General features: G+C 41.9%; 1 protein-coding gene across 2 annotated transcripts; it reads left to right on the top strand.

Moving 5' to 3' along the window:
- Window positions 1–3,800: 3,800 nt before the first annotated feature.
- On the top strand, window positions 3,801–12,003 carry LRIT1 (leucine rich repeat, Ig-like and transmembrane domains 1). Of its 2 annotated transcripts, none has more exons than XM_039343342.1 (4): window positions 3,801–4,121; window positions 6,707–7,173; window positions 8,650–8,955; window positions 10,403–12,003. In XM_039343342.1, the coding sequence occupies exons 1-4, from the start codon at window positions 3,997–3,999 to the stop codon at window positions 11,401–11,403; spliced, it is 1,899 nt and encodes a 632-aa protein (XP_039199276.1). In that variant the 5' UTR covers window positions 3,801–3,996; the 3' UTR covers window positions 11,404–12,003. The 2 variants fall into 2 exon arrangements, with proteins under 2 accessions (XP_039199276.1, XP_039199275.1); XM_039343341.1 differs by having other exon boundaries at window positions 6,704–7,173.
- Window positions 12,004–13,047: the final 1,044 nt, after the last annotated feature.

Raw genomic sequence — 13,047 nt, 5'->3', positions numbered from 1 at the left:
TATTTTGTGGTCCTAATAGTTCTATTATTATAAGGTTTGGTTGCATGATCAGCCAGATGTTTAGATTGGATTTAGCATTTTTGTCTACCTGTCGAGTCCTCCCCAAAGATCTGGGATAGGCAGATGTGGTTGTTTGATGGTGTTAAAGGCTTTGTCGCAGGATCTAAGCTATTCCAAGTGATTATTATTATCATTCTTCTTTCTTCTCAAGGAAGACTGCCTGGCAGAGACTAGAAGAATAAAATAAAATAAAATGTTGTAGCCAGAGAGCAATAGAAGCATCATCATCAAGTCCACAGCTGGCGCAGTCACTTTATTTTTTGCACAAAATTCTTACGCTAGCAAAAGTCAGAGCATGTGATGTGAGCCACTCTGTCAATCCATGTAAGCTTCTTAGTGCTCAAAGCTGCTGAAAGAGAATGGAATGTGAAGTGAAAATGTCACACGGGCTGCAAAAGGGAGATAACTCCCAATTTTTGAGACCTTCCTAGCAGGGAAATCCAGAGAGAAAAATAAAAGGTCATCACAGATAAAAGTCCTGTGCTAGGCTCATTTCCAGGAATAGCTGAAACCAATTTTCTGAGAAGGTCTATGAGAAATGCCCGGGATAGGGAGGTTGGTGAGCGTCTTGGCGCCTTGGGAAATGTTCTCCAATTCCTTTGCAAAATCTTCCCTACAGAAAGCTCATGCTCATGAATAAAATGTGTTAGTCTGAAAAGATGCTTCCAGACTCCTCCTAGTTTTTAGCTACCACCATTTAGCTACCAATGGTATAGGGCAGTGGTGGCGAACCTATGGCGGACGTGCCAGAAGCGGCACTCAGAGCCCTCTGTGTGGGCACGTGCGCCATCGCCCCAGCCCCGCCTCCCTCTGTGGTCCCCACACCAGCAGCCCCCCCAGAGGAGAGTCACCCCCGGGCGCAGCCCACGTGGAGCAGCACAGCCAAGGACATGGCAGCCGGGCAGCAGGGACAAGACTCCTCCCTTGAGCCCCATCGTGCGCAGATGATGCTGCGGGGTGCGGGCGGAGGATATGGCCGCCATGGTGCTGCAGAACCACCTAGGCAATTTGCTGTGGTGGGCCGTGGAGGTGGTAGATCTCCCTGTGGGTGGGTGGGATGGAGTTGGGGTGGGGGCAGAAGAGGGGCAGGGCAGGGAGGGTTTTAGGCACTTAGTCTCTAAAAGGTTCACCATCACTGGTATAGGGTTTCCTGCCTGAGCAGATGGTTGGACTAGAAGACCTCCAACTTTATTATTATGATTATGATTATGGTTATGATTATGATTATGATTATTACATGAGTCTCCTCCACCAATATCTACAATGTTTCTTATAAGGTAATCCACAAGTCCCACAAGTTATAACAGAATAGCAGAGTTGGAAGGGACCTTGGAGATCATCTAGTCCAACCCCTTGCACAACCAGGAGACCCTATACCATTTCAGACAAATGGCTGTCCAATCTCTTCTTAAAAGCCTCCAGTGATGGAGCTCCCATAACTTCTGAAGGCAACTTCCGTTCCACTGGTTTTATATATATATATATGTTTTCTGAGGTTTTCACGGGTGTTTTATGTAGGTCTTTGGTTATTCGGGTTTTCTCCCGTGTAAAATTGGAAGTATCTTGGCGATGTTTCGACAAAGTCCCATTCGTCATCTTCAGGCTGGTGTTTTCGGCTTCATGCTTCTAGGAGCAATGTTCCTAGAATGCTCCTAAAAGCACGAAGCCGAAAACACCAGCCTGAAGATGACGAATGGGACTTCGTCGAAACGTCGCCAAGACACTTCCAATTTTATGCGGGAGAAAACCCGAATAACCAAAGACCTACACACACAAACACACACACACACACACACACACACACACACACACACACACACACATATAATAAGGACATCATGTGGGGAACAAGTTTGAGTTGCTCTGTCATTTCTAGTTTGTCTTCTTATGTTGTTCATAAGAAGAATAAGAGAAGAAACAGGAGTGACAAACTTCCTTTTTCACTACTTTACTAATATATGAACCGATTCATCCTCCTATTCTTTTCTCTTGAAAAGAAGATCTATTTTCTTTTCTGTGATCAACTGAACTTGATGACTGAATTGTTTCCTTTGATTGTGCACAGACTCATCCACTAGCCAAGTGTTTGTACAACAAAACTAGGAATTGCTATCATTAATTAGCAGAGGAGAGCCCAATTAAAGCATTGGACTTGTTACTTTACCAGCAAGATGCGTTTTTAATGTTGACTCACAAATGATATCAAATCAGCACATGGCTGTCCATTTAAACAGATTCCTGCTTGTGTTTTTGGCAAGGGACATCATTAATAATCATTTTTTCCATTCCTGGCGTTCCTGGCCAGAATATCTAATCCCTGATGGGCTAATATCCTTCCGTTTCTCTTGTGTAACGAACTCTTTCATTATCAACTGCAAAAGAGAATTAAGAAGTTCAAACCAGTAAATAAGGTGAAGGGAGCTGCAGCTTGATCAGAAAGCTGTTGCCTGTTAATGCAATACATCAATCAGAAAAGGTGTTACCAAACTCCTTCTACTGAATAAGGTGGTTCTGCTTCTGCCTTGGCAGACAGAGGATTGCAAACAATGAGGAAGGGTCCTCCTTTGACAATGGAAACAATAGCCACTGATGGTGATCCCTATATGCCTATACACGGTTTCCTGGCTGAGCAACAAAATGAAATTCAGTGGTGAAAAAAGTAAGGTTCTACATTTAGGCAAGAAAAACCAAATGCACAGGTATAGTACAGAGGGTTCCTTGGTCAATAGTAGTAACTGTGAGAGGGACCTCGGAGTCCTAGTGGACAATCACCTAAATAGGAGTCAGCCGTGTGCTGCAGCTGCCAAAAAAGCCAACACAGTGTTAGGTTGCATTAACAGAGGGATAGAATCAAGATCACGTGAAGTATTAATACCACTTTACAAGGCCTTGGTAAGGCCACACTTGGAATACTGCATCCAGTTTTGGTCACCACGATGTGAAAAAGATGTTGAGAATCTAGAAAGAGTATAGAGAAGAGCAACAAAGACGATTAGGGGACTGGAGGCTAAAACATATAAAGAACGGTTGCTGGAATTGGATATGTCTAGTTTAATGAAGAGAAGGACGAGGGGGGACATGATAGCAACCTTCCAATATCTCAGGGGCTGCCCCAAAGAAGAGGGAGTCAAGCTCTTTTCCAAAGCGCCTGAAGGCAGGACAAGAAGCAACGGATGGAAATTAATCAAGGAGAGAAGCAACCTAGAACTAAGGAGAAACTTCCTAACAGTCAGAACAATTAACCAGTGGAACAACCTGCCTCCAGAAGTGGTGAATGCTCCAACACTGGAAGTTTTTAAGAAGAGACTGGACAGCCATTTGTCTGAAATGGTATAGGGTTTCCTGCCTGAGCAGGGGGTTGGACTAGATGACCTCCAAGGTCCCTTCCAACTTTATTATTATTATTACCTCCAAGGACCCTTCCAACTCTATTGTCATTGTTATTGTTCTCTTTATTGCTCTTCTCTGCACATTTTCTAGGATCTCAGCATCTTGTTTGTATCTACTGTATCCTAATAATCTTTTCCAATTCATGCTTCCCGGCATTTGACATTGAGAGAGGTCACTTCAAGGAAGGCTGAGTGCTCTGGAGGAAAAGCTGAAACATCACTCAAACTCTGCTCAGTGAAAAAAGAAGAAGAGAAATCTCCATGTGCAAAAGCGGACCTCCTACTCAGTTGTTTTGAAACCATCCAGAGAGGGGAGGGAAGCATATCCTTCTGCTGATCGCTCCGGGAAGCCATAAGCATCTCTGTGCAAGTAGCCTTGTTCTTAATCCTCTGTCTATCCGATTTTATCTGGTGACTTCAGCAGGATGCTGGGAGATCACTGCAGACGAGGAAAGAAAGACAATGTGAAGGATTCCCTGGATGTAAGCGGAGAGGAACTCTCAGCTCTTTCTGACCAGGAGTTGGATGCCTTACTCACGACTGGATCATGATGTGGGTCACTGTGAGCTTCCTTTGCTGCCTGACCTTCGGACGTTTGCCTTGGATGCTCTGTTTTTGCCCTTCTCAATGCAGCTGCTCGTTCTACAGCATCAGTGAGAGGATGAGAGCCAGGTAAAATTGCTCTAATTTTTTCTTGAGGTGGGTGCCAAGAAAGTTTTTCTGGACAGGTTGATCCACCATTCGTCTTGGTGGAAGAGAGAGCTACTTCAGCCATTTGGGTTGTTATTTCCGCAATTGCTCCAGGCAGCACAAGGGCTCTGTGTGTTGTGGGATTAACAAGAGAGTACAGCATAATCTGATTTTCTGAAATGCCATTTGATGGTCTCTCACGCTAAGGCAGCAGCAATATAATCAATGTTACACAATGTTATGGGGAAAGCGACCAATGCTGAACCATGTAAAAAAACCAAACATAATTTAAAATATGAAAAGAATAATCATCAGAATTTTAGAAAATTTAAAACCGTGTACATGGACAATATATTCTACTAGTTTATTGGCTGGTTGAGGGGTTGGTTTTTTTGGGAAGTTAACTATGGCATAAAAGTTCACTCCAAGCCCTGAGAAATTGTCTGGGGCAAGCATATTAAAAGCACTGGATAAGTTTATGTTTATTTGAAAAAGCTACATGTAGAGTTTGACTAAAAGTGCACTTCAAAATAAAACTTGTTGTCTCTGACAGCATCAATAATACGCACACATCAGCAGGACTTCACAGACAGAGAGATATTGCTTAAACTGAGCGAGACATGTATGTTTTATATAATGTTTGGGTCCTGTGTATGTCAAATCCTTTTTTTTTTTGAAAGAGGCATGATTTGGCAAGGATCGACTGAAAACAGCTTATGTAAACAATCGTCACAAGTCTTGTCACACCTCTGCACCTTCTGATTTTGTCGACATGTACAGTATGTCAGCAAACCCAGACAAACACATACTCCCATTCCTAGTAAAATAAAAAAAAAGATGAGATGAAGGACAGATTTCCAGGCGCTTAACATGCAGTAAGAATCTTTGACCACTCAAAAGCAGCTGCTGTTGTAAAATATTCAGGACTGTGGCCTTACCTCTTTTGCGGATAAGCCAGCAGGTTATATAAATGTGCTTTTGTTATGTACTACTGCTGTAGAAATTGGTTAGTCTAGAGTTTCTCAGACATGGCCACTTTGAGATGTGAGATGGACCTTCAAACTCCCAGAATTCCTCAATCAGCCAAGGTTTCTAACCAATTACATAGGTTTTGGGCTCAACTCATGTCCTGGTTTAGCGCTTGAGTAAGAGTCAGCTCTTCAGGCTATTCCAGTAAGCTAAAGAGAGTAGGGTGTTTTCAATTTTTTTGACATCCTATGGACACCTCTGAAAGCCATGGTTGAAAAGGAAGACATTTCAAGACTGACACAGCAGAAGTTCAGTCAAAGACTGATCAGTCAACACAGTGCTGGGCTGCATTAACAGAGGAGTAGAATCAAGATTCACGTGAAGTGTTAATACCACTTTACAATGCCTTGGTAGGGCCGCACGTGGAATACCGCATCCAGTTTTGGTCACCACGATGTAAAAAAAAATGTTGAGACTCTAGAAAGAGTACAGAGAAGAGCAACAAAGATGATTAGGGGACTGGAGGCTAAAACGTATAAGGAACGGCTGCTGGAATTGGGTATGTCTAGTTTAATGAAGACAAGGACAAGGGGGGACAGGATAGCCGTGTTCCAGTATCTCAGGGGCTGCCCCAGAGAAGAGGGAGTCAAGCTCTTCTCCAAAGTGCCTGAAGGCAAGACAAGAAGCAATGGATGGAAACTAATCAAGGAGAGAAGCAACCTAGAACTAAGGGGAAACTTCCTGACAGTTAGAACAATTAACCGTGGAACAACCTGCCTCCAGAAGTGGTGAATCTTCCAATACTGGAAGTTTTTAAGAAGAGATTGGAGAGCAATTTGTCTGAAATGGTGTAGGGTTTCCTGCCTGAGCAGGGGGTTGGACTAGATGACCTCCAAGGTCCCTTCCAATTTTATTATTATTATTATTATTATTAATCGCACAGTCAGCCAGATGTTCAGACTGGATTTGGCATTTTTGTCTACCTATAGAGTCCTTCCCAAGGACCTGGAATAGGCAGATGTGGTCTTCTTCTTCTTCTTCTTCTTCTTCTTCTTCTTCTTCTTCTTCTTCTTCTTCTTCTTCTTCTTCTTCTTCTTCTTCTTCTTCTTCTTCTTCGTATTATTATTATTATTATTATTATTATTATTATTATTATTACTACTACTACTACTACTACTACTACTACTACTACTACTACTACTACTATAGAAGCATACTAAATGATTATGAACTCATTTATGGAAAATTGTAGGAGAGATCCAGGTTTTATAGTCAGGAAAAGACAACAAAATACATCCACAATTAAAACTGCTGATTAAAAGTGTTCTGTCATCTGTGTGAAAATCAGGAAATCCAAGCAATCCAATGATTATAAAGGTTTATTGCGAGCTTATGCTCTCTACATGAATCATTGCTCCTCACAGTCAAAGTAAATAGGTGATAGATAAAAGTCAACAGAATTCAAGGACTTAGATCTTTTGTGGGTGTGAAATGACTCGAGGCTGATGACATGTTTGATCCTCCCCTTAGGACTCAGCCTAGTCATCTCCTGCATGTTCCGTGTATAATTTCAACAAATCTTTTTTTTTTCCCAGCAGGGCTATTTTGTGCAATGACCCGGAGATGACCCTTACGCCGGTCAATTTCCCAGGAGACACTTTCAAACTTAGGATAGAAAAAACAGCAATCCGAAGAGTTTCTGGGGAGTCTTTCCATTCTCTTCACAACCTGGAGTTCCTCTGGATGCCCTATAATGCCTTGACAAGCCTCCGAGTAACTAACTTTAGGGGCCTGGACCAGCTTCAGGAGCTCAGACTGGCTGGCAATGTTCTGACTTCTTTTCCGTGGGAGACTCTTCTCAACACGCCTCAGTTGAGACTGCTGGATTTGCACAATAATCAGATTGCCTCCATACCCTCTCACGCTGCTCAGTATATCCGGAACATCACTTATCTTGACATCTCAAGCAATAAACTGGTGATGCTTCCTCAAGAACTTATCGTGCTGTGGTCGAATCTCCAGGCTGTTCCATACTTCCTGAATGACAACTCCAAGATCATCCTAGGTAAGACATCTGGGGATGAGTAAAAGAAAAAGACATCTGCCTACTCATGGATCCTTGGGTTTGGACCAGAGGAAGTTAGTTGAATTTGTTTTCCTTGTAAGGCCATCTCTCAAGATTCACCTTTTCACCTAGATTTTCTCTTTTGCTCGAATCTTGACAATAGAATGCAAAGGTGTGTGTGTGTGGGGGGGGGGAATGATGTCTAGGCAACCAAGAGTCAAGGCCAGTGCAGAAATACGACTATCGGACAATGTGAACACCTAGTGGGTGGGGGTGAGGGAGACTGTCATTTAACTAAGCAGCCTTCAAGCAGGAAAACCAGAGCTGGTTTTGCTTTCTTCTGTGCCAATGTAAATTTTCAGTAAAGTATTATTTGGTAAGACAATGCCCCAGGAGTTTCTTTTTCTGGAAATGCCAACTGGACAGTTGAAACCATCAATGTCTTGTTCCATGGGAGCTGTGAGATTTCATTGATGATATCCAATTCAACCCTGATATTAATATTGAGGCAACTGTCTTCATAGCAGATGTTGATGATGGGTAGTAAATGATGGGAATTGGTTAGCTGCTAAACTCTGTAACTCATGCTGGTTTTGGATGCTGTCAAAAATGCTGCTTTATTAAAAATATTTAAGTAGGATTTGGTTGTTAAGCCAGCTTCTTTCTTTCTTTCTTTCTTTCTTTCTTTCTTTCTTTCTTTCTTTCTTTCTTTCTTTCTTTCTTTCTTTCTTTCTTTCTTCCTTCCTTCCTTCCTTCCTTCCTTTCTTTCTTTCTCCCTCCCTTCCTTCCTTCCTTTCTCCCTCCTCCTTCCTTCCTTTCTCCTTCCTTCCTTCCTTCCTTCCTTTCTTCCCTTCCCTTCCCTTCCCTTCCCTTCCCTTCCCTTCCCTTTCCTTTCCTTTCCTTCCCTTCTTATTTACTTACTTTTTATCTCATCATCTCCCCTATAAGGCAAGTCTGTGTAGCTTACAGATAATAAAAAAGACAAAAAAATTGTAATATTAAATCTATGAGAATTAAAGCTCTAAAACAAAGAAAAACATCAAGACTCCAAGTTGGACAGCATGGGGATGAGGTCTTCTTACCCCCATCAACCACTTCCAATAGTGAGTGCCCCCCTTGGGGCTCAAAGTCAACTAGCAGAGCCAAGATTTGATACCCTTATGGTATCTAAAGGGTCAGAGCAGTTCTCACCTCCAGTGGTAGAGTGTTCCACAGGGTCAGGGACACAATGGAAAAGGCTGTGCAGCCAGGGTCATTCCCCATGGCCTCTGTGTGGAAGGATCAAGCCATTTTTGAATAATTGAATAGAAAATCTTTTTGTTGTACATCTGCAAATGCTGAATAGTACTGTTCAAGATGAAGGAAAAAGATGAGCTAAATAGAAGCCCCACTTGAATGTTCACAGGTCTCCTGCAACCATTGAGGAACACTTTTGATAATGTAATGGTTGACCCTTCCAATGGCTTTTCTTCCCAGGCCTACAGGACAACCCATGGACATGTGACTGCAGCGTCTATGAAATGTCTCATTTCCTCAACTTCCAGTCCCCCAACATAGCCTTCATTGAGCCAAAGCTGAGATGCTTTAACCCTGAAAAGCAGACTAGACTCTTCTTCAGTCAAGTGGAACTAAGGAAGTGCCAGAGCCCAGTTGTGCACACCTCGGTGGCTAAAGTAAAGAGTATCCTAGGCAGCACAGTTCTGCTGCGGTGTGGGACCACAGGGGTGCCCGTTCCAGAGCTGAGCTGGAGAAGAGCTGATGGAAAACTGTTCAATGGCACAGGTTGGTTCTTCCCTTCCATCATATCTGCCTGAGTTAAGGACAGAGGGAAGCAATTATAATGCTTGGGCATAGGACAAAATGAATGCAGATACTCCTCCATTCATGACCACAAATGGGATTGGAATTTTGGTAACACATTGGTGCAGTTGTACACTGAGTCACCGCATGACTGGACATGACATTTACAATCATTTTACAGTGGTTATAAAGTGAATCACCACAGTTATCAAGTTAACCACACAGTCATTAAGGAAAATCCAGCTTCCCCGATGGATTTTCAGTTGTGCTTGCCTGTTGGAACACTGGCCTTTAAATACCTTTTTGTGTGATGTAAATTGGTATGGATTTTATTTGTCTGGATGTTTCTGAGTCATGGTCTGGTTTTGGGCTGGTTGATTGGCTGGTTGAACCTGGGCAGCTTGCAAGTTAGCTGATGAGAGCTAAAGAGCTCGAAATAGCTATACTAGTCTCCCTTTAACTCTTTGTCAGCTACAACATTTTGAATTTACAGTTTTCACAGTAGTGACGTCTGCCTGCAAAAAATGCTCCTAGACTGGAACAAAACACAATAGCAGATTGCTTTGTCCTATATTTGTTAGACCGGGTGCTTCACCCAACACATATACATATACATTTTGCTGGAAACCAGCAAAAAAAGAGAGATTCCAATCAAAATCATGTGACTTCAGGATGCTGCAACCGATTGTAAATGCCTCCTGATTGCCAAGTGCCCAAATTGCAGTCATGTGGCTGCAGGGCTGGCAATGAACACAGCTCACGAAACACTTTTTTCTGAGCCTGTCGTAACTTTAAACCATCATTAAACAAATTGGCATAAGTTGAGGACTACCTGCATGTCCCTGACAAATTCTGGATGTTGAAACAACTTTCTAAAATATGTTTTAAAAATGTGTCAAGGATTATGAGAAGGGGGCTGTCACATGTGATGACATGCTCCAAGGATTGGTCTGCAACTCTTTGAAGCAGTTGCATCTTTTTCCAGGAAAGGGAACATTAGTTGCAAATCCATTCCACAAAAACATGCATTTGCTTTAAAGAAATGCAGGTCAACATTACACAGGTATATCTATTTTGTTCCAAAGCACCTTTTTGACTTTGAATCCGAGATGCGTCACCATCTTATTTTCTATACTATCTCTTCTTGTCCCTTTCCGTAACAATATAAATATAATAGATTAAACTAGTAGACCTTGAAAAAGCACTTCTGTTCTTAATTGATTGCATTTTTCCAAACCACACCATTAGAATTATTTGAATCAGTTAGCCCCTAATGAATTGAAACAATCCCCTGAAACAAAAACATTAAAAATACAAATGCCATTAAAAATAAATCCGTTAGAAATGTAAGCCATCAAATACAATATTTCTCAACAGTTTATTTTTTGCAAACTTTTATCTGCTTTGTTTTTATTTCTTCTCTCTCTAGTCCATCAAGAAATTTCCAGTGATGGAATAAGGTGGTCTATTTTAGAATTATCGGTGGTCTCTTACTTTGATTCTGGAGAATACATCTGCAAGGCTGCAAACTTCCTTGGAGCCATGGAAGCTTTTATCTCTTTGATTGTCACCGATTCTAAGAGCATAGATGGCCCTGGGGCAGATCTGAAAGGAGTGTGGAAAGGACACATCAAGGGGATAGAAACAGCAGCTTACAAGGACAATTTGCTCGGAGGACACAGCATGACAACTTCAACTTTCCCGACTTTGCGTATCATTTCAGGTCAGGCCAACACAGAGAGGAATCTGGTGCTTCGGGATCAGGCCCTAAATATGAAAAGCGACCCCAAAATTATCTTAGAAAGTCTGCCCACTACTAATCAAGAATCCCAATGCCTAGTCAGGTCGGTCCGAGTAATTGGAGATAGTGATCATAGTGTCTCCTTAGCTTGGAAAGCTCCTCAAGCCAACACTAGCACTGTGTTCAGCATCCTTTATGCCATCTTTGGAGAAAGGGACATGCGCAGAATCAACGTGGAGCCGAAGAAGACGAGGGCCACCATCAACGGCTTAATGCCCAAGACCAAGTACATCGCGTGCATTTGCGTGAAAGGACTCATACCCAAGAAGGAACAATGCATCATTTTCTCCACAGATGAAGTTGCCAGCGCTGGTGGAATCCAAAAACTGATCAATGTGGTGGTCATCAGCGTGGCCTGTGTCATTGCTGTCCCTCTCACCCTGGTGGTCTGCTGTGGGGCCCTAAAAAGACGCTGCAAAAAGTACTTGGTTCAGAAACCCAAGGACATTCAGGACTCTTACGTCACTTTTGAAGCCCTCTCTCCAGGAACCAGAACGAGGGAGACAGAAGGAGAATACTTGACCCACCACATACCTGACGAGTGCAATCGGTTACTGTCTTCAAGGTCCAGCGTGGACTCTGAAGCAGTTACAAAGGCAGATGGACAGCTGAATGAGTACTTCTGCTGATACTGCTTTCCTTACAACTTGACAAATGTAATTCTATCTTTGGCAATCCCTCTTTTGCCTGAGATCTCTCATGCCATACATGCATGTTTCGTACAAAAAATACAATGTATAGCTTTGCTGAAGTTCTTTTTTTAAGTTAAACTCTCAATACTGTAAATATATGATGAGCAACTTTCCTGGGACTTTTCCCCCCCCCCTTTGGTTCTGAGATTTCAATAATCCAATAATGGCTCCATTAATATTCTATGAAAGAACAGGTCCTTGTTTATATTTTCTGTAAATTTCAGGATGGAAATAGATTTTAAATCAAAGCCTTAAGGGCCCGAAGGCTGAGTAGAGCTGCATTGGAGGATAGAAGGGAGTTACTTTTGTGTGATATACTAATGGCATTTTTAGGACTGGAGGTCTGATGTAAATTCAAGTTCTCCTCCACAGCCTCAAATTGTTTTATCTCTACCAGTTTCTAAATGTTGTGTGTTGCTTAAAAGGGATTTGTAAACTAAAAGATCAGAGGGAACGAAGTGAAATATCATATGTACCCATCAGGCATCTTAGACTGATTTTTTTTTCTTTTGACAAAATAAATTCAGATCATATATATGATGATGCTGATGTATATTGTGGTGTCCCGTCCTTGCCCAGTTTTGAAGTCCATTACATGACAGTAGAGAATCTCTTTAGCTCAGACATGAACTTTTGGATCTAGGTGTTCCAGAAACTGTTTATTTATAGCCACCCTTCTTGCACCAAACTTTGGACTTCTCACAACCGAGAGATAAAACCCCAGGTATACCCAATAAAAATATGACAATCAAAGAGGTCAAAACCAAAATATTAAAGACAAAAAAAAGAGAAAGAAACCCAAAATTGTCCCAGAGGTGTTTTTCCAAAAGGCAACTGGACTTCCTTCTTCTTTTCCTTTGAACACATTTTGCTCCTCATCCAAGAAGCAAATGATGAGAAGCAAAAGAAGACAAAAGAAAAAAAAACAAGAAGAAAGTCCAGGAGACTTTTGAAAAAGCAGCTTTGGAATAACCATGACCTGGATGGTTGAGAATCTCCATAGATAAATCAAAAAAATATTTTCCAACAGATGGTTGTTACCAGATTGGTTAATGCACTGATGATGTTACCGAGCCAAGATGTCTAAAGACGAGGCCAAAATTTAGACAACTCAGTTTATTTTCTTTCTTATAAACCAGGTGTCACCCCTATTAAATAGACCAGAGTAAGAATCCAATGCCATCTAGTTGAAAAATACTTATATTGTCATAACTACAATAACAGAACCTTGCTAATCCCAACGTGCTTCCCTCTCTTCCTTGCTTGATTTTGGTGTAAAGTTGGATAGGTCCCATCTGAGATATGTCCTCAGACCAGCCTGTTTATCACAGCTTGGTAATGGTTCTTCTTGATGTCCTTCAGGGCCATTTGCTTCTTCTTTTACACCAGGATTCATGGACATGTTGGCTGTTTCCGACCTGAAAATAAGAATAACGATAAAAAAATTGAGTGCCTTATCAATCCCTCAGGGAAGATGAGAGATCAAGCAGCCATATCTCTTGTGGCTCTGCTTCGACATACCCTGTTCAACAATTTATCTGTCAGTGGTAAAGGAAAACATTCCTCTGGTTCTTGGGCAGA

Source organism: Crotalus tigris, unplaced genomic scaffold (genome assembly GCF_016545835.1).
Source record: "Crotalus tigris isolate CLP2741 ecotype Arizona unplaced genomic scaffold, ASM1654583v1 scf7180000017847.2079705, whole genome shotgun sequence".
Lineage (NCBI taxonomy): Eukaryota > Metazoa > Chordata > Lepidosauria > Squamata > Viperidae > Crotalus > Crotalus tigris.
The sequence above is the reverse complement of the archived record's forward strand: the minus strand, read 5'-3'. Positions and strand labels throughout refer to the sequence as shown.